General features: G+C 38.1%; 1 protein-coding gene across 7 annotated transcripts in view; it reads left to right on the top strand.

Moving 5' to 3' along the window:
• Positions 1 to 19,188, top strand: part of LOC123761297 (GRAM domain-containing protein 4) — a 115,119-nt gene that overhangs the window by 83,291 nt on the left and 12,640 nt on the right. For 3 of the 7 annotated variants that reach the window (XM_069312859.1, XM_069312873.1, XM_069312866.1), the window contains 7 exons: positions 3,961 to 4,214; positions 5,638 to 5,848; positions 6,494 to 6,703; positions 7,175 to 7,348; positions 7,929 to 8,175; positions 8,383 to 8,470; positions 11,968 to 12,058. In XM_069312859.1, coding sequence (XP_069168960.1) covers positions 3,961 to 4,214; positions 5,638 to 5,848; positions 6,494 to 6,703; positions 7,175 to 7,348; positions 7,929 to 8,175; positions 8,383 to 8,470; positions 11,968 to 12,058 — 1,275 coding nt within the window. Of the gene's footprint in view, positions 1 to 3,960; positions 4,215 to 5,637; positions 5,849 to 6,493; positions 6,704 to 7,174; positions 7,349 to 7,928; positions 8,176 to 8,382; positions 8,471 to 11,967; positions 13,992 to 19,188 lie in introns of those variants that run through there. The other 4 variants (XM_069312831.1, XM_069312852.1, XM_069312846.1 and 1 more) reach the window with 2 other exon arrangements.

Here is a 19,188-nt window from a genome sequence, read left to right as displayed (position 1 = left end):
GGCTGTCTTCCCATACCGTCCAAGACACATTTATCTACTTTAATTAATTAACATTTTATGCATTCAAATATGTTTCTTTCCTTATATATATATATATATTAAGATTGTCGTATATTAATGTTCCATGTGTAGTTAGGCATGGATTAGGTGTTTAGGCTATTAGTTATTTATGAAGTACGTGGGGGAAGCGTTGAGAGCATTACAGTTACAATTCGAACAGAGGTCGTCAGCGAAGCACTGATTGAGAAATGTTCGAACGTCATCAGTTGCCAGTTGTGTGTAAAGCGGTTTTCATTCATAAACGGGGTGTTGGTGGCTGCATAAATCCTCTTTGGGCCCGTGTTGATGAGGATGGGCTAGTCTTAGTAATAGAGGTCTAATGAATTAAACTCATTTTCCAGAGCTATTAGACCGTAATCAGCTGTGAGTCCTGCTAAAGATGTGAGCAAACCAATGCTCGTGTATCGTTCGGACATACGAGTACACAGGATTTTTCTGCGACTAACGTCAATTGACGTTTAACCAATTAGAAAACCAAGAGAATCAATTTGATTATAAACCCCCTAATATTACCAAGGTCTGGCATCTCTCTATCATGATAATAAACTTTCTTATCATACATATAAAGTTTTTAATTAGAAGAACGCTTGACACTTGTGACATCAGTGTCACAACACCCAGTGTCACAACACCCAGTGTCACAACTCCCAGTGTCTGACCAGATCACACACTAGGTGTAGTGACGACGACGTTTCGGTCCGTCCTGGATCATTCTCAATCGACTTGAGAATGGTCCAGGACGGACCGGAACGTCGTCGTCCCTTCCCCTTCTAGTGTGTGGTCTGGTCAAACTACTTCAGCCACGTTATTGTGACTCATCGCCTGCACTCCCAGTGTCACAACAAGTGTCACAATAAGTGTCACAACACCCGGACACAAAAATCACCGTCGCCCTCGCCAGTAAAAATCGGCTATAGCTATCGCTTGTGCCTCGGTTTTGGCAGCTTTTTTTTATTTCTTCAATTATCAATTTTTGTATATTTTTCCAGATCTTTTTGGCTGTCTCTCATGCATTATTTGCTTTTGTTTTGATTTAAGTCGATTGATGTAGAACTGCATACCCAGAACTTGTTTTTCGAAAATATACCCATATATCTGGTTCTCTTTAGAAAGGTGACCCAATACCACTATGTAAAAGTTTTTGTCTCTGGGTACGTAGTGTTATTTTCACATTGCTTGTGCTTCCAAAGTGTAGACAATTTGTTACATAATGGAATTAGTCCACTTTTGCTAAGTAAAGCCATTACCCAGTCCTCTTCGAGAAGGTAAACCAATAATCATATTCTTAAGAAAGGTAAACCAATAACCCATTCTCTTAGGGAAGCTAAACCAATAACCAATCATCTTAGGGAAGCTAAACCAATAACCAGTCCTCTTTGGGAAGCTAAACCAATAACCAGTCCTCTTTGGGAAGCTAAACCAATAACCAGTCCTCTTTGGGAAGCTAAACCAGTTAGACGTCTTCTTAGGGAAGTTAAACCAATAACCAGTCCTCTTTGAGAAGCTAACCCAATAACCAGTCCTCTTTAGGAAGCTAAACCAATAACCAATCCTCTTTGGGAAGCTAAACCAATAACCAGTCCTCTTTAGGAAGCTAAACCAATAAGAAGTCCTCTTTGGGAAGCTAACCCAATAACCAATCCTCTTTGGGAAGCTAAACCAATAACCAGTCCTCTTTGGGAAGCTAACCCAATAACCAATCCTCTTAGGGAAGTTAAACCAATAAGCAGTCCTCTTTAGGAAGCTAAGCCAATAAGATGTCCTCTTTGGGAAGCTAACCCAATAACCAATCCTCTTTGGGAAGTTAAACCAATAAGCAGTCCTCTTAGGGAAGTTAAACCAATAACCAACAGTCTCTTTTGGGAAGTTAAACCAATAACCAACAGTCTCTTTTGGGAAGTTAAACCAATAAGAAGTCCCCTTAGGGAAGTTAAACCAATAACCAACAGTCTCTTTTGGGAAGTTAAACCAATAATCAGTCTTCTTAAGGAAGCTAAACCCATATAAATAGGATTAAAACTCCTGAACAACGAAGAAGACCTAAGACCCATAGCTCCATGTGCAAAACTCAACTGGAATGCAGTCTTTACTTGGATGTATTTTATGGATGTACATAATGGATGAACTTGTTGTTTTGTGCAACACCCACATGGGAAGCTACTGCTCATCAGTGATATATTTTGTTAGATGAACATAAAGTTAAACAAAATTTGAATTGTCATTAAAATATGTTTATCCCTAGTCACTATATTAGGCTTTGCTTACTATCTTGCAGGTTATAGACCTTCAGTGTGCAGGGGTTTTGTGTGTGTGTGTGTGTGTGTGTGTGTATTCACCTATTTGTGCTTGTGGGGGTTGAGCTTTGGCTCTTTGGTCCCGCCTCTCAACTGCACCGTGTGTGTGTGTGTGTGTGTGTGTGTGTGTGTGTGTGTGTGTGTGTGTGTGTGTGTGTGTACTCACCTATTTGTGCTTGCAGGATCGAGCATTGACTCTTGGATCATGTGTGTGTGTGTGTGTGTGTGTGTACTTACCTAGTTGTGGTTGCGGGGGTTGAGCTTTTGCTCTTTGGTCCCGCCTCTCGACCGTTAATCAACTGATGTACAGATTCCTATCATATCTACATTTGAAACTGTGTATGGAGTCTGCCTCCACCACATCACTTCCTAATGCATTCTAGTTATTAACTACTCTGACACTAAAAAAGTTCTTTCAAATGTCTCTGTGGCTCATTTGGGTACTCAGCTTCCACCTGTGTCCCCTTGTGCATGTACCACCCGTGTTAAATAATCCATTCTTGTTCACCCTGGCAATTCTGCTGAGAATTTTGTATGTGGTGATCATGTCTCCCCTAGCTCTTCTGTCTTCCAACGACATGAGGTGCAGTTCACGTAGTCTATCCTCATAACTCATGCCTCTTAGTTCTGGGACTAGCCTAGTGGCATATCTCTGAACTTTTTCCAGCTTTGTTTTGTGCTTGACAACGTATAGGGTCCATGCTGGGGCCTCATATTCCAGGATTGGTCTTACATATGTGGTATACAAGGTTCTAAATGATTCCTTACACAGGTTCCTGAAGGCTGTTCTGATGTTAGCCAGCCTTTCATATTCCGCAGATGTAATTCTTTTTATGTGGGCTTCCGGACACAGGTTTAGTGTGATATCAACTCCTAGATCTTTCTTTTTGTCCGGTTTTCTAAAGTATTTCATCTCCTATTTTGTATCCTGTGTTTGGCCTCCTGTTTCCACTCCCTAGTTTCATTACCTTACATTTACTCGAGTTGAACTTTAGTAACCATTTGTTAGACCATTCATTCACTCTGTCTAGGTCATCTTGTAGCCTCCTATTTTCTTCCTCTGTGTTAATCCTCCTTATAATTTTTGCATCATCAGCAAACAATGAGAGGAACGATTCTATACCCTCTGGGAGATCATTTACATATATCAGATGTGTGTGTGTGTGTGTGTGTGTGTGTGTGTGTGTGTGTGTGTGTGTGTGTGTGTGTGTGTGTGTGTGTGTGTGTGTGCTCACCTAGTTGTCGTGCTTGCTGGGGTTGAGTTTTGGCTCTTTGGTGCCACCTCTCAACTGTCAATCAACTGGTGTAAAGGTTCTTGAGTCTTATCAAATGTGTGTGTATGTAAATTGATATGTAAATTTCAGTTCACAATATCATGGCAGAACAATGGGAAGGTGGATGGAAAATGATACATGAAAGATACACTGATATACAGTCAGAGAAACCCTGGGGGATGAGACGTAACCTCGGTGTGCCACAGTAGCATCACTTCCCTAGACTGGTCACTCACTGGCTCAGCTACATAGAACCATCTCTGAATTCATGTCAAACTATCGATCTGCCCATCCCTTCCTGAGCCATACTGACCATCCTTGTCCCTCACCAGCTCCCTTCCTCCTCCACCTTCCCGCTCCAGGAGTCCCTCACGTGGGAGGTTCGCCTGGAAGCGTCGAGGGCTGGAGAAGAGCAAGTCGCTGGACCAGTCTGAGTTTCTGGCCTCCCTTAATGGCACCACCAGCAGCACCACCACCACTTCCACCTCCGCCGGGGCAGGAGCTGAGACTTCCTGCTGCCACGTCTCCGCCTCTTGGGTGGACGACGACCACCATAGGGAGAGTGACTCGGATGATGGGGACAGAGGTAAGTATTTGTACTCACCTAGTGCAAGTGTATTGTGTGATAAGTGTGAGAGGGGGCCTGGCACGGTGCTTATCTATCAGGAACTATAGGGGACTAGTTAGTTAATTTAGTTAATTTATTATGCACCCCATACCCATCTTGTGGGCGGTAGTGGAAAGAGTTACAGCAGAGGTCTAGTTCTTTATATCCCACATTCTAGCCATTTATATCTGATGTGGTAATTACTTCTTTTGACAATTTTTGTTTTGAGACAGAGAGAGGCGGGGGGGGGGGCAGACAATGAGTTATCAGAATAAAAAGGTGGAGGGAAATGGAAAGAGATAGTGAGTGAGAGGTAAGGTGAGGTAGTGAGGAGAAAATAAATAGTGAGACAGTGAGAGAGGTTTAGTAAAATTAAATTCACAATGAATTTGTCATCCTGGTTCAGTAGCAGAAGAGACAGCAACAGGTAGTCTATTGAGTGTGTAAGGAAATAAGAGCAAAAGATAAGTCAATTAAGGTCCTATTGCTTGGAAACTAATTATCAGAGAACACGGAGCGAGTGTAAGAGTGCTTTTGCTCACAATATATCCCTTACAACACTTATTTTTCCCTGAAATTCACATTATAATTTTTGGATTGTGCAGCATTAACTTACTTTAAAATGTCAGGGAGCCGACTCCTACACTGCATTTATATATAGCCACTAGTACGTGTAGCGTTTCGGGCAAGTCCTTAATCCTATGTTCCCTGGAATATGACCCCCCGCAAAGAATCGTTTTTACAACCAAGTACCCATTTTACTGTTGAGTTAAACAGAGGCTACAGTTAAGGATTTGTGCCCAGTAAATCCTCCCTGGCCAGGATACGAACCAAGGACAAAGCACTCGCGGAACGCCAGGCGAACGTCTTACCACTACACCGCGGAGATTGCATGCTTTTTACGACTTATGACTGCATGAGACTTTTATGCTTAGTTTAAGTTGGGTTAAGATACATCACATTGTTCATTCAGGTTACATGAGGCTCAGTAGGGTCAAAGTCTGCTAAATTGCTTGGCAACTAAGCAGTCTATAAGTGTGGTATGTTGGACTAAAATCAGGCACATGCCCACGTTGTTACAAACATATAATTTATACAGAATTGCCTTACATTAATTATACAATTAACCACCCTCCAACCCTTGTTTAACCACCTCAACCGTTTAACCACCCCAACCGTTTAACCACCCCAACCGTTTAATCGCCCCAACCTTCTTTTAACCTCCCCCAACGTTTGTTAAACCACCCCCACCTTCGTTTAACCTCCCCCACCTTCGTTTAACCTCCCCAACCTTCATTTAATCACCCCCAACCTTCATTTAACCTCTTCCAACCTTCGTTTAACCACCCCCAACCTTCGTTTAACCACCCCCAACCATCGCTGATTAAATCTTGCTTTCTAGGAAATGACTCGGACACAGGATCCTCCCCATCCAGAGTAGTCTCGGGTCCTGTGGTAGAAGAGAGTGTGGAAGGTTCCAAGGACCCCTGGTGGAGGCAGCTGGAGATGCGGGTGGTGGCTGCTGTGGGTGAGCTCCTCAGGGACTTCTCTGAGGTGGCCGAGGAAGAACTACCTGATGGAGACCCTGAAGGCGACCAACTCTCTGTCAAGAAGTACTAGTCTTGGTGTTTGTGTTTTGTGTGTGCTGGTTCATATTTTCAGTTCTCTTGTGACTTATTCACCTCGATATGTATTTAACAAGTCATGTTTTCTACTTATTTTTATTAATTTAATTATTCATAATGTACCATGTTATCCATTTTTTCATTAATATTATTATTTATTAATAGTAGTTGTTACTGCCACTTATATTAATTTATTAGCTTTATACCACCCTTTCGACACATTTGAAAACCTATGTTATTATTTTTATTAATAGTTGCATGTATATTTTTGTCATCATCATCATCTCACCAGTGATTTTCTCAAACTGCTTCAATTGTAGCTTACACATAGCATGGAATTCTGTAATGTGCTGTATTGATTTAGTGCTCGAAATCTCAATGTTAATACTTGTAGAACATATATAATTATTTTCACTGTGGAGTAGGGATTGTAGTCTTTTGTTGACATATTTTTCATATAAATTTCATGTTGTTTCTGATCTGGGCCCCATAGACATGGAGAACTTATAATTAATGTACCACGGCTCAGGAGATTTGGTAAATAATGTTAAATTGTTTTTATAAAGTTGTTAATTACATGTCAATGTCAGTATTACATATATAATATCTATCTCTGGCTCTTACTGTTGTCAGACTAAAAGAGAACATCCTGAGGTTTGGATCTGTGATGCGACCCCTGACAGATCTGTCAGCAGCAGTAACGTCTCTGCTTAGGTGGGAGTCTCCTTCAGCAACCCTCCTCGCCCTCGTCATCTACCTGTATAGCGTCCTCTTCGGCTGGGTCCTCCCTCTTGTGCTCCTCATGGCCATTCTCAGACTCTCCATCAACTATATGAAAAAGAGGTGATGGAATATTAATGCGATTAGAATATATTTTTAAAATTGGAGTCAATTGTTATACTCATATCTTGGAGCCTAAGTTTGATCTTGTATTATATTTTTTGTCTTATGATTTATCATATTCTGTTCTGACATCTTTATTTATTGTTTAGTTTATATTTTTCCCTATCTAAACACTCCCTTATCTCCCTCTCTGCACCATTCATGACTTGCAGACATCTTCAGACAACAATTTAATGTACTCAGGAAAGTAAAGCTTGTATAATGTATTAATATTTTTTTAGAAAATCTTTTACTGTCTGTGATATAGTCATTGCATGCATTCATTTTTAAGATACCATATTATTACCCTAGATGCAATGACTTACCATACCACCCTTTTCTCACATTTTTTCTTCGTTACTTTACTATGTATTAATATTTATCCTGTATAGATGGTGTGTTTTTTTCTCAACCATATATCTTGTCTTACAGAGGGTGGACACAAAACTTCTTTCGTCGTCTGCGTCGTGAAGGTGGTGAGTCAGTAGAACCAACCACTACTGAAGCTGCAGGTTTAGGGGACAAGTTCGCCCTAGTGCTTCAGGTGGCTCGGAGAGTTCAAAATCAGCTTGGTGCTGTCTCCAATGCTGCTGAGAAGCTCAAGAAGTAAGGCTGAGTGTGAATGTATTTAGGTTTATCACCAGGTTAAACTGTGTGGTTATCACCACGTAAGAAGGTAGATGTGTGTCTGATCAAATTTATGTATAAAGTACATCTGGTTTTCAGATTTGGCACAATACTTTATTGTTCATAATACTATTATTATTATTATTATTATTTTTATTTATTATTACTATTATTTATTATTATTATTATTATTATTATTGCACAGAGAAATCCCATTATTGTGTTATATTAATATTATTATTATTACTACTAGTGGTAATACTACTAGGAGGGGTACCTGGCAGTGCCCATTATATAGAGAAAAAGATAATACAGCAGAGTAGAGGGTGGGTATATTTTAATGATATTTTGCACATATTTTTAAAGGTGATACTGTATAAGGAAAATACTCATGTCTGTGAGTTTCCTTCAGTAAGGGAAATGGTTATTTTATGCTTAAAATCATTTAGGGAAATGTGATATTAAAGATTTTATTTGTATTTTATATACACGGGTTTGTCTAAATCATATAGTACACAAAGCTACGAAAGTTGACAAGCACTGGTTTTGTCTCTCTTAGTCTATTGTTGTGGGAACACGAGGCTACACGACGTCTCTACTTCTTCCTGTGGCTAGTGCTGCTGGCTTCTGTGCTTCTGCCTGCAGCTCAGCTCTTCACACTCATCGGTGTCTACTTAGGTCTCAAGTTTTTTGTACTCGATTTCATTTTCTTCCGATATCCAAGAATTAGACTCAAGTACGACTCCACCTCAAGGCTGTGGGACACACTTCCCACTGATGCAGATCTTGAACGTCGGGGAGATAAAGTGAGTTAAAAAGAGATGATGAGTCAGTGAGGGGTGTCATGTTAAGATAGTACAGTACTATAGTTCAAGGTAATCATTTTATTCTCCTTTTTAAATACTGTACAGTTAAACAATGATATTTATCTGGTAATTGTGGTAGAACTGAGATATTTTCCTTACCATTGCTGCAGAACTGAAATATAAAAACAGATATATTTAACATTTCAGAATCGTACAGATAACGGTAACTCCTCACCAGATCTGACGTCATTCTTAGAACTGTTTAGTCTGCCTGCCACAGAGACTCCCCTGCCAGGTGTGTGTTCCTTTCTAGTCTGCTCCTTCCTGTGTGATTACTTTAATTGTCCCTCAGTTGTACTGTGTCTAATATATATGTTAATTTAAATCACGAGGTCTCCCAAAATCTCTCTTCTCTTGAGAAATAATTTTCTTTTTTTTCTCAAATTTTCTTTTTGAAAAAAATATTCTCATTATTCCAATACAGTATTTTAAAAGACCATCTTCTAAAAGGATTTCCTTTAACAGGGTTTGTTTCTTTTATGCAGACTCCTCTTCAAAATTCAATTTTTATAACCACTATTATAAAATCATGCTTTTGCCATATGTACAATTTTATTCTTAGATTTTCTCAGTATTTTCTAGTCTCACATATATTTGTCATGCTCTTCAATTATCTTTTACTTGAAAGTGTATATGGTGTTGTTATTTTTTATGATGAACCTAGTGTGTGTTTCATCACCATTATCAATATCCTAATCATTATTTGAATCATCATTATCATTATTTTAATCATCACCATAATTATTACCATCATCAATCTGTTTTCAATGTTAATGGGATGGACAAATAATTTTCCTCAGATGCTACAGTATGAATGTCCAGGAGATTAAAGATTTTCAATGTGACACCTGTCTTTTTAGAATGACACCTCTCCTTTTCAGAGTGAAGAGAGACTATTTGGTGACACTTCTCTATTCAGTAACACCCATCTTTCAAAGTAACACCTGTCTTTTCATTGCAATACCCATCTTTTAGAGTGATAACCATCTTTTCAGTGTGATACCCATCTTTTCGATGTGACACAAGTCTTTCATTTACCTGAATTATCTGAGTGCTACTATCTCTCTAGTGGCATCAGCGAGTACAGGAAGCCAGCAGCTTGTCAAATGCTCTGCATTTATCCTGATGATTTTCTCTATTTTTGTCATAAATTGCAGCAGTATTTTGGCATTTGCAGCTTTGGCAGGTAGACAATCCCATACGTTTATAACATTATGGGTGAAAAATCATCTCCTGTTTCCTGTTATGCATTGTAGCTTGTTGAGCTTGAAAACATTGCTCCTTTTTGTGTTACATCTGACCTTGTGAAAAAGTACTGTAGTCTGGATCAATCTTTCTTCACCTCTTTAACCTTCATTCATGCATGGCCATGCAAATAACAACAGTGGGTTCCTCAAGGCATCTCTTTTAGTAGGTGGTGTGGTGGTCTCATCGGATTTGTATCTGACTACGTGTGGTATCTAGCAAAATCTTACACGTGGTGGACATATGTGACTGGTCGGCATGGGTGGTGCAAGAGGTGTTTTCCGCTAACGCGATGACACGTGTTCAGTAAGACAATGGATCGTGACTTGGGCTTTACATAGTGTGGGCTTCACTACTTAATATAGACAGTACATCACAATGGTTCACACGAGGTTAAGGAGCTGTTTTTTCAAAAAAAGTTTTTTTTGTGTTTGCCTGTCACAGGTGTGGCATCTGTATAGTAGGTATATAAAAACACATGTGTATTCTAATGGAACATTGTGTCAAAATTTCAAAACAATCAGTGAAGAACTTTTGGAGATTACAGCGTGTGTTGCTCTTACGTCCAACAGATGGCACTGTTTTTCAAAAAGTGCATGTTTTTTTCTGTCACAGGTGAGGCATGTATATAGTAGGTAGGTGATGAGTCACAATAACGTGGCTGAAGTATGTTGACCAGACCACACATTAGAAGATGAAGGGACGACGACGTTTCGGTCCATCCTGGACCATTCTCAAGTCGATTGAGAATGGTCCAGGACGGACCGAAACGTCGTCGTCCCTTCAACTTCTAGTGTGTGGTCTGGTCAATATATAGTAGGTATATAAAAACACGAACTTATTCATATGGAACGTTGTGTCAAAATTTAAAAGAAATCGTTGAAGGGGTTTCGAAAATTTTCCACTCATGAAAAACACCTTAAAAACACAGTTTAAAACAAAAACATTATTTTTTCCTATCACAGACATGACATCTATATAGTATATTTATAAAAACCTGCTCGGATGTGAATGAAATGTTGTGTGAAAATTTAAAAGCAATCGATGAAGGATTTTCGGAGATTAGCGATTTTTAACAAACGAACATTTACATTTTTATTTATATAGATTAATTAGTATGAGTAAAGTAAATGGTGTCTATATATCTATACTTATATATTCATAAATATGATACAGTACAGTACTTATATTTTCAAAGTTATACATATTAAACAGTACCTTTGACACATAAATGCAACCTGTTAGCATAAAAAAATATGAATAAAGTGGAAAATAATGAAAATAAGTAAACAAAGTTATTTCCATGCCATGCTTCATTCCAATGTACCTCACCTAATTTATACAAAAAAAAAAAATAATAAAAAATTCTCTGGGCCATTACATGTAAAGCACAAGAGGTAGAGACTTTATATTTGGATTTTTGTGCTTCCTGGAGGCTAATTAACAATTTCCAAAGAAAAACTAGTTTTTTCAGAATTGGTTTTTGCTTGCACACCATGGGAATGGTCTGCATGCATTTATTATTTATTATTCATCTATTAACAGTTGTGTAGCCCAGGTGGTTAAGCTTAACATGCTTCAATCCATACCTTTTGTACTTAGTACAAACCGTGCTGCAACCTCATTTCTTCAGTACATGTTAGAGGTCACCTAGGCATAGTGATGTCATGGCTGCATGTTTATGAGGTAAATGCCAGCCATTTATTCCATTCTAAAATACCTCTTCCACACATTCTCTCATCATAGATGTCTATATTTTGGCCTTACTTTTTATGTAGCTGTGCAGTATTGTAGGCTTTTACACTGTGAGTGGAGGTTAGTCTGTTTCTTTATAAGTTTTACAAGGAACACGTATTATATTGAACTTAGTTGAATTGCATTAAGTTCTAGGTCCCTGACGTATAACTTTGATGATCAATCATTCTCAGTTTACCAGGTGTGAGGAGGCATGCACAGGCTGAGTAATGAGATTTACAATCAACTATGGAATTTCCATTTTGTTGTAATAAGGACAGGTGTATTTCCATTTTCCAATTTTTGCATTATATCATTTAGTATTTTTTATGCAAATGATACTATAGGGAGAAGCAGTGGATGTTTCTTTGGTTTACACATATGGATTACTATATTAAAAGTACAATGCAATTATGACAACATTTTGATGACAGTAAACTAATTGTTGCAGTATTTATAGCTGGATATTTTGGATTCTTACTGTTGTTCTTGTTGCAATTAAGACAAATTACTGGTAGCTAGAATGTGTAGAGTAAAATGCTGCATATGCAAATATTCTATGATTTCAAATAAAGGCATACAAAAAAAAGTGCTTAGTTGCATATTTAAATTTTGTAATGTAAATTTTGTAATGTAAATAATACATATACTAAATTTTAAGGCAAAAACAAGTACTGAAATGCTAAAAAAATTAAAAATTATATATTTTAAAATGTTCTATCACTCAACTAAATCTAAATACTAATCTTACAGGATGGCAAAGTGGGCGTCGATGTACTCTAGTCAACCGAGATCGATCTCTCACTTCAGCTTTTAAAAATGGTCGTCTCTACCTCACCAACAGGTTAGCAAAGCAAGACAGACAAATCGCCTCCTCTACCAAACTAACAGCATCAACTAACAAAGTTACATCATCTAACAAACAAATAGTCCCTAACAGCCCCAAGGGAAATCAGAGTGCAAAATTACCAATATTATTTACTTCAAAGCAAATTGTAGATGGGACAAGGAGAAGTTCCCTTCCAGGGCTTCCAAAGACTCAATACGATCCAGTTACTTTGACCTCTGGCTTTAGCTTCCTTGGTAAGGGAAGCAAGACACCAAAGATCAAGGAGCTTAAAGAATACAAGGAAGATGAAGTAGATATCCTTGAAAAAATATTTGAGAGCACAGATGATGAAGAACCCATTACCACATCGAAGGTTTTCCGAAAGAGTGACACAACAAAGGGCAGCTTACCATCCATTCCATCTAGAAATCTAACTCTCCATATGTGGAAAACACACAGTGAATCTGACTCCACCTCTAAAGATCTCCGACCTAAGACTTTTGGTAGGAGAAGAAGAGCCATGTTTAGCTCTGTTAATGAACAGTGTGAACTACATCCAGCATTCCCTGTAGAAGAAGATATAAAGGAAGATAGCAGTACTCTTGATACTAAGGGAATACGAGACATCAAAGATCACACACAGAGAGACAATGAAAGGTCAAAGACCAAGAAGTTGCGTTTGGCAAAGTTGAAGGTGATGAATCCAGATGAACCAAAAGTAAAGATTTCAGTCACTGACAGATTAAATGAACGTGTTTTCTATGCTCTATGATGTATCAGAAACAAACTTTGTCAATCTCAATGAATGTGTTTTCAAACTAGTTTACTGTGAGGGCAATTGGATAATGCCAGATAAATTGGGTGACAAAACAGACATATAATACTGTTGTTAGAATTTATCCAGAAACTTAGACTTCTTGGAGAAAACTACTGAAACTTGTTCCATTAAGGATTTTGAGCATTTGTTTGTGGGTCATGAACTATGAAGTCATGTTGATCTCACACCATGTGATAGGTTTTAACCAAGATGCAGAGCTTCATTTTTAGTTCAAAATTACCGGTGACAAGGAGTACACTCATCCACATTTGTGTATTGTAAGAAATAAATATGTTGCACTCCTAATGTTTATATAGATACGCAGTATATGTATCACCAATGTGTAAGATGTTTAATCTAGCATATACCTTTTATTTATATATATATATATATAGAATATGTTAATATTTTTTTACTGTTATCCTAAAATGAAATAATACTCTTATCTCAAAAAGTCATTTAAAGTCATTAAAGTCATTAGTATTAACTTTTAAGTTGCATAAAAAAAATATATATTTTAGGAACTAGATTATTGTATATACAGTACTGTACTGTATATAAAGTTGTTGCCTTGTGACTAGATATTTCTTGTTGATAGTTAGATTCAAGTACATAAATGGTGTGCCAATCCATAAAGATTTTCAGGTGACACAAAACTTACTTCTTTATTTTTTCAAAAAACAAAACACATCTCATACGGGTAATAATACACATTCATCAGTCTTTTGTCATGACTGGTAGATCTTACTACTGTTGGTTGAAATCCATAATCTGCTATGTTATTTCCAACTGAATGAGGTAGGATTTTCTGATGCAAGAGATTTTACCAGTCCAGGATCAACAACAATCAACATTGGAAATTCACTGAAAAATAATAATATTGGACATTCCATGGAAAGTAACAATATTGGACATTCCATGGAAAATAACAACACTAATACTGGACATACTCTGAAAAGTAACAACACTAATATTGGACATACACTGGAAAGTAACAACACTAATATTGGACATACACTGAAAAGTAAAGATACTGTACTGACCAACATTGGCTGCACCTTTGAAATTAACAACACCATGTTAACTGTTAACTTTGTTATTATTCAAATAATAAACTCATCCTATCTAGAAGTTTACCTTATTTCTTCATTCTGAGCTACAGCACTTAGTTGGTTCATAATACTAGTTGCTAATAGTTTCCAGGGCAGGATCTGGAACAGTCGGGATAACTCAATTCACAACACCAGTGCACCAGGGATTTTTAAACATTCTTGCTGGGTTGAATTGGAGAAAGGGAGACACTACAAAATACTCATCCAGCCTGGAATGACTTCCGAAAGTTTCATTCCAATATCTACTCAAATACCTTCATTGTGATACAGTAGCATTATGAGAACTGCCAAGAAGTATTCTTGGTGAGCACCAAATGTCCCACATGCTTGTTACACCCAACCTCATTCAGGTGGCAGTACCTACACAACAAAATCCTCTTCATCATTGTTTTTAACCGGTCTTCTACTCAGTTGAGTTCAGGTCACCAGAGTTTAGTTAAGTGACATGTGAATGTCTTTGGTGTATATGCAGGCTATATAAGTCAGTTGGAGTGTCTTTTAACTTAGATCAACAATTTCTAGTTCTGGTTCAGTGTGCATCCACTGTGGTTTTTCTCCTCTTGCTGTTTTCACAGCATTTCCAGGTCCTCTGAATTCTATTCCCAGACATAAATATTTATTAGCTGTGTATTGGAGTATACCAGCCACTGTGTCACCAGTGTGTGTTCATGCCCTCACATTTTGCTTCAGTGATGAGTTAATCTTGCCTGGCTGATTTTGTGTTTTTAAATCTTTCTTGCGGTTGCCAAGGTTGGTTAGAGAATGCTGAGAATTCATGATTTGCAGCTAAGTCCCTTCTTCTTACTGTGAGTCCTGGACATTAGTCCTGGTGATTTTAGTTTGCTTATCTTTGCTGTGAGCTATTGCAGACCAGTTCAGGGATTCCTCAGCTGCTGTGTTTCAGCATGGAGAACCATGTGGTGTTTTTAACTCTGAAGGTCACTACAGCCCCCAACACTCCCTAGGGTCATATTTAGTCTTGCATGAAAAAAATTAGTTTTGCATGTCACCTATTTTTGGTGATTTTTTAATGTTACCACCAGTGGCATCTAGGTTACTGTACATCTCATACTCATCTTGTGAGAAGTAGGGCCAGAGGATTACAAAGGGCACAAAAGGTCTTAATCAGACTTTTGTGGGGATTTGACATTATCTTCTACAAATTATGTGCACACTTTATTATTAATTACAATTAATGTTAATTACAAATTACAATTAATTTTAATTACAAAACTTTCTAAAATCAGATATTATGTCCCAAACTCTGCTCTCCTCCCATTATACTACAACTACACACTAAGCTATCCCTATTTTACATACGGTACTTGTGCATGGGGTTCAACCACTGCAAACTACCTCAAGCTCATCATCACACAGCAAAAAACAGCTAAATTTTTGTGTGCATTATTGGGCATGTCCTTAAGCTAAAGAATAAAGATAACAGAATTGGAGTTAAACATAATTACTAAATTACAAATTGATAGAATAGACCATATTGATGAAATTGAATGTCTTAAGTACTAAATTGGGTGAGTGGGGTAGGACAAGGTGGGAAACTTTGAGGATGAAGTTAGGTACTTTTGGTTTTACTTTTAAATTAAGTGTAGGTATAAATAAAGTATAAAGTATATAAGTGGGAGTGAACATTTGTAGTGTTCACTCCCACTTATGAAGTTGCTGATTTCAGGAATTCCTCTTTTTCAATTTTTGTTGATTCATGTTAGTATTTTGTAAGTGGTGATCATATCACCTCTTTTTCTTTTATCTCCTAAATTTGGCATGCTTAACGCCTCTAGTCTCTCCTGATAACTCGTGTTTCTCAGTTCACAAAGCCATTTTGTAGCATACTGTTGCACCTTTTTCAGTTTCCAAATGTATTTCTTGAAATATAGGCACCATACAACTGCTGCATATTCCAATTTTGGTCACACAAAAGTCATGAACAATTTCTTTAGCATCTCACCATCCATATAATTAAAAGCATGTCTGAAGATGGAGAGCGATGCATACACTCCTCTCTCAATGTTCTTTATGTGTTCCTCTGGCGACAGCTTTCCATCCAAAACCACCCTTATGTTTCGTTCTTTATGAGAGTTCTGTAATTCCTCTCCACATAATTTGTACGTTGTGTGTGGTCTATTTTCTCAGATTTCACAGTCCATAACATGGCATTTATTCACTCTGAATTCCATTTGTCACTTGATACTCTAAGCACATATTTTATCTAGATCAATTTGAAAACCATTACAATTGTCTGCATCTCCTATCTTCCCCAGTATCTTAACATCATCCACAAACATGTTCATATAACTCTGTATTCCTTATGGCAGATAGTTTATGTAGATGATGAACATTACTAGTGCAAAAACTGAACCCTGTGTATATGTATGTATGTATGTATGCATGTATGTATGTATGTATGTGTGTGTACGTGTGTGTGTGTGTGTGTGTGTGTGTGTGTGTGTGTGTATGTATGTATGTATGTATGTATGTATGTATGTATGTATGTATGTACTCACCTAATTGTGCTTGCGGGGGTTGAGCTCTGGCTCTTTGGTCCCGCCTCTCAACCGTCAATCAACTGGTGTACAGATTCCTGAGCCTATTGGGCTCTATCATATCTACATTTGAAACTGTGTATGGAGTCAGCCTCCACTACATCACTTCCTAATGCATTCCATTTACTAACTACTCTGACACTGAAAAAGTTCTTTCTAACGTCTCTGTGGCTCATTTGGGTACTCAGCTTCCACCTGTGTCCCCTTGTTCGCGTCCCACCAGTGTTGAATAGTTCATCCTTGTTTACCCGGTCGATTCCCCTGAGGATTTTGTAGGTTGTGATCATGTCCCCCCTTACTCTTCTGTCTTCCAGTGTCGTAAGGTGCATTTCCCGCAGCCTTTCCTCATAACTCATGCCTCTTAGTTCTGGGACTAGTCTAGTAGCATACCTTTGGACTTTTTCCAGCTTCGTCTTGTGCTTGACAAGGTACGGGCTCCATGCTGGGGCCGCATACTCCAGGATTGGTCTTACATATGTGGTGTACAAGATTCTGAATGATTCCTTACACAGGTTCCTGAACGCCGTTCTGATGTTAGCCAGCCTCGCATATGCCGCAGACGTTATTCTCTTTATGTATGTATGTATGTATGTATGTATGTATGTATGTATGTATGTATGTATGTATGTATGTATGTATGTATGTATGTATGTATGTATGTATGCATGTTAGGCATATATCAAGGTTCCAAAAAATATCAAACTACTGATCCTTCCTAGAATGCCACCCCCACAACAAGCTGACTAACTCCTGAATACCTATTTACTCCTAAGTGAACAGGCACATTAGGTGATAGGAAATACACCAAGTCATTTCTGTCCCACCTGGGATTTGAACCAGAAATTCCTAATTGTGGCCCCATGTGCCATTGGAACCCCTTTGGTATTTTGACTTGGTGTTGGATTTCCTTAATTTATCTTGGCATAAAGTTTTCCCAACATTTGAGAATCTGAATTTATCCGAATTTACCTGAGAGCCACTATTTCTTTTGTCACCTCAACAAGAACAGGAAGCAGGTGGCTTGTCAAAGGTCCTCACATTTCTCCTGATGATTCTATTGCGCTGGATTTTGAAATTCAGCAGTGTTTTGGCATTTATGGCTTTGGCACATCAGTAGTTCCATGGGTTAATAACCCTTGGAAGCACTGACCTGTTAAGAAAACCAGTAGGATCTGGCCTAAGGGAACAACTGAGCTCCTTGCTCAGAAAGATGACTATTAGTATACACTTTTTCTTTTCTTTTTTTGGGGGGAGGGGGAAGAAGGGTAAGAATGAATTTATGTACAGGTATTGTTTTTAATATTTTTTTTATATATTTTAACTCTATGGGCTAAAAAGTACCTCCTGTTTTGTTTTCTATATTATGGCTAGTTGAGCTTGAAACCATTTCTCCTTGTTTGTGGTCTCAGCAATGGTCAGTTGTCTTAGTGGGTTACACACACCCTTGTTCATAAAATTGGTTTGTGATCTATACAATAAGGCCTGTATATTCTAGCTGCTTTGCAGAGTGGTCAGAATGAGTCTGGTAAAGTTTGCCAGTCTTAAGACATAAGACATTCGCTTCTGCTGTGTTCTGTGCATAGCTCCATAGCTCCATGGTTTTAGTATTTGATTCATACCTTGATTCCTCATCTGCACCATCATTATGTTGCCTTGGGCAGGCTATTTTCCAGACGACTGTCTTCTCTTCTGATGGATCATAGTCAGTGATGGAAATAGTAGGGAGAATATGTGGGTGTATGGCACATGCCTACTTTTCAATTTTCATTTTATTTTATGTTAAATTTCTTTTTTGACGGAGACATTTATTTGACACTCTGTCAGATTTCCCTCAATTTAAATTGCTTGTTTGTGTGTTATAATTATACATGAACCACTTTGAGATCCTTGAGCATAAATCCTGGATACAACCCTAGGTATACCTAGTTCCCAAAATCCATTATTTCACTGAAGGTAGTGACAGGCTTGCACAGTTCCTGGTACTGCTGATCACTTCCTGACGTTTCTTCTGGCACCACATTTTTGCTCTTCACTGTTGAAGTATTTCTTCTCTTGGTAGTTAAGTTGAATGTTGCTAGGCTAGAGACAGGGTTGCCCCGCTGCAGAGCTGTTGCTGTCAACTAGTGGCAGTAGGGAGTTGTGCCTGCAAAGCAATTTGATAGTTACAGAGAGCTCTTGGAAGGACATTGAGTATTTATAATGAACCATCTTGAAGGCATTCTTGGGTGGATGAAAATGTTCTTGTTTGCCCTACTTCTAATATGATTTGGAAGCAGCATTTTAACAAATCTTTGCAGCATCGATATGGAATGTTGGTCAGCTATGACTGTTGCAGATCGTGCTGTTGCAGATCCTGCCAAGAGAACCAGTAGAATCTGGTCTCAGGGAACAACCAAGTGCCTTGCTTAGAAAGATGACTATCAATATTTATAATCTTTTCTGGGGGGAGCCCCGGAGGCTCCCCGGAGCCTCTGGGTCTCATCCAAAAAATGGCGTTTCATTACATTCAATGCTGGTTTTTTATGATGGGGGGTGGGGTAAGAGTGATTTTATGTATCATTTTATTATTTTTGTTATTACATATCGATGTTTTATAAAATTAAAATATGTTTCTCTAAATATCCAATTCAGTGTTCCTTCATTTTCACACCATAATTC

Source organism: Procambarus clarkii, chromosome 7, assembly GCF_040958095.1.
Source record: "Procambarus clarkii isolate CNS0578487 chromosome 7, FALCON_Pclarkii_2.0, whole genome shotgun sequence".
Taxonomy (NCBI): domain Eukaryota; kingdom Metazoa; phylum Arthropoda; class Malacostraca; order Decapoda; family Cambaridae; genus Procambarus; species Procambarus clarkii.
Note: the sequence above shows the minus strand (reverse complement) of the source record. Positions and strands in the feature narration are given on the sequence as shown.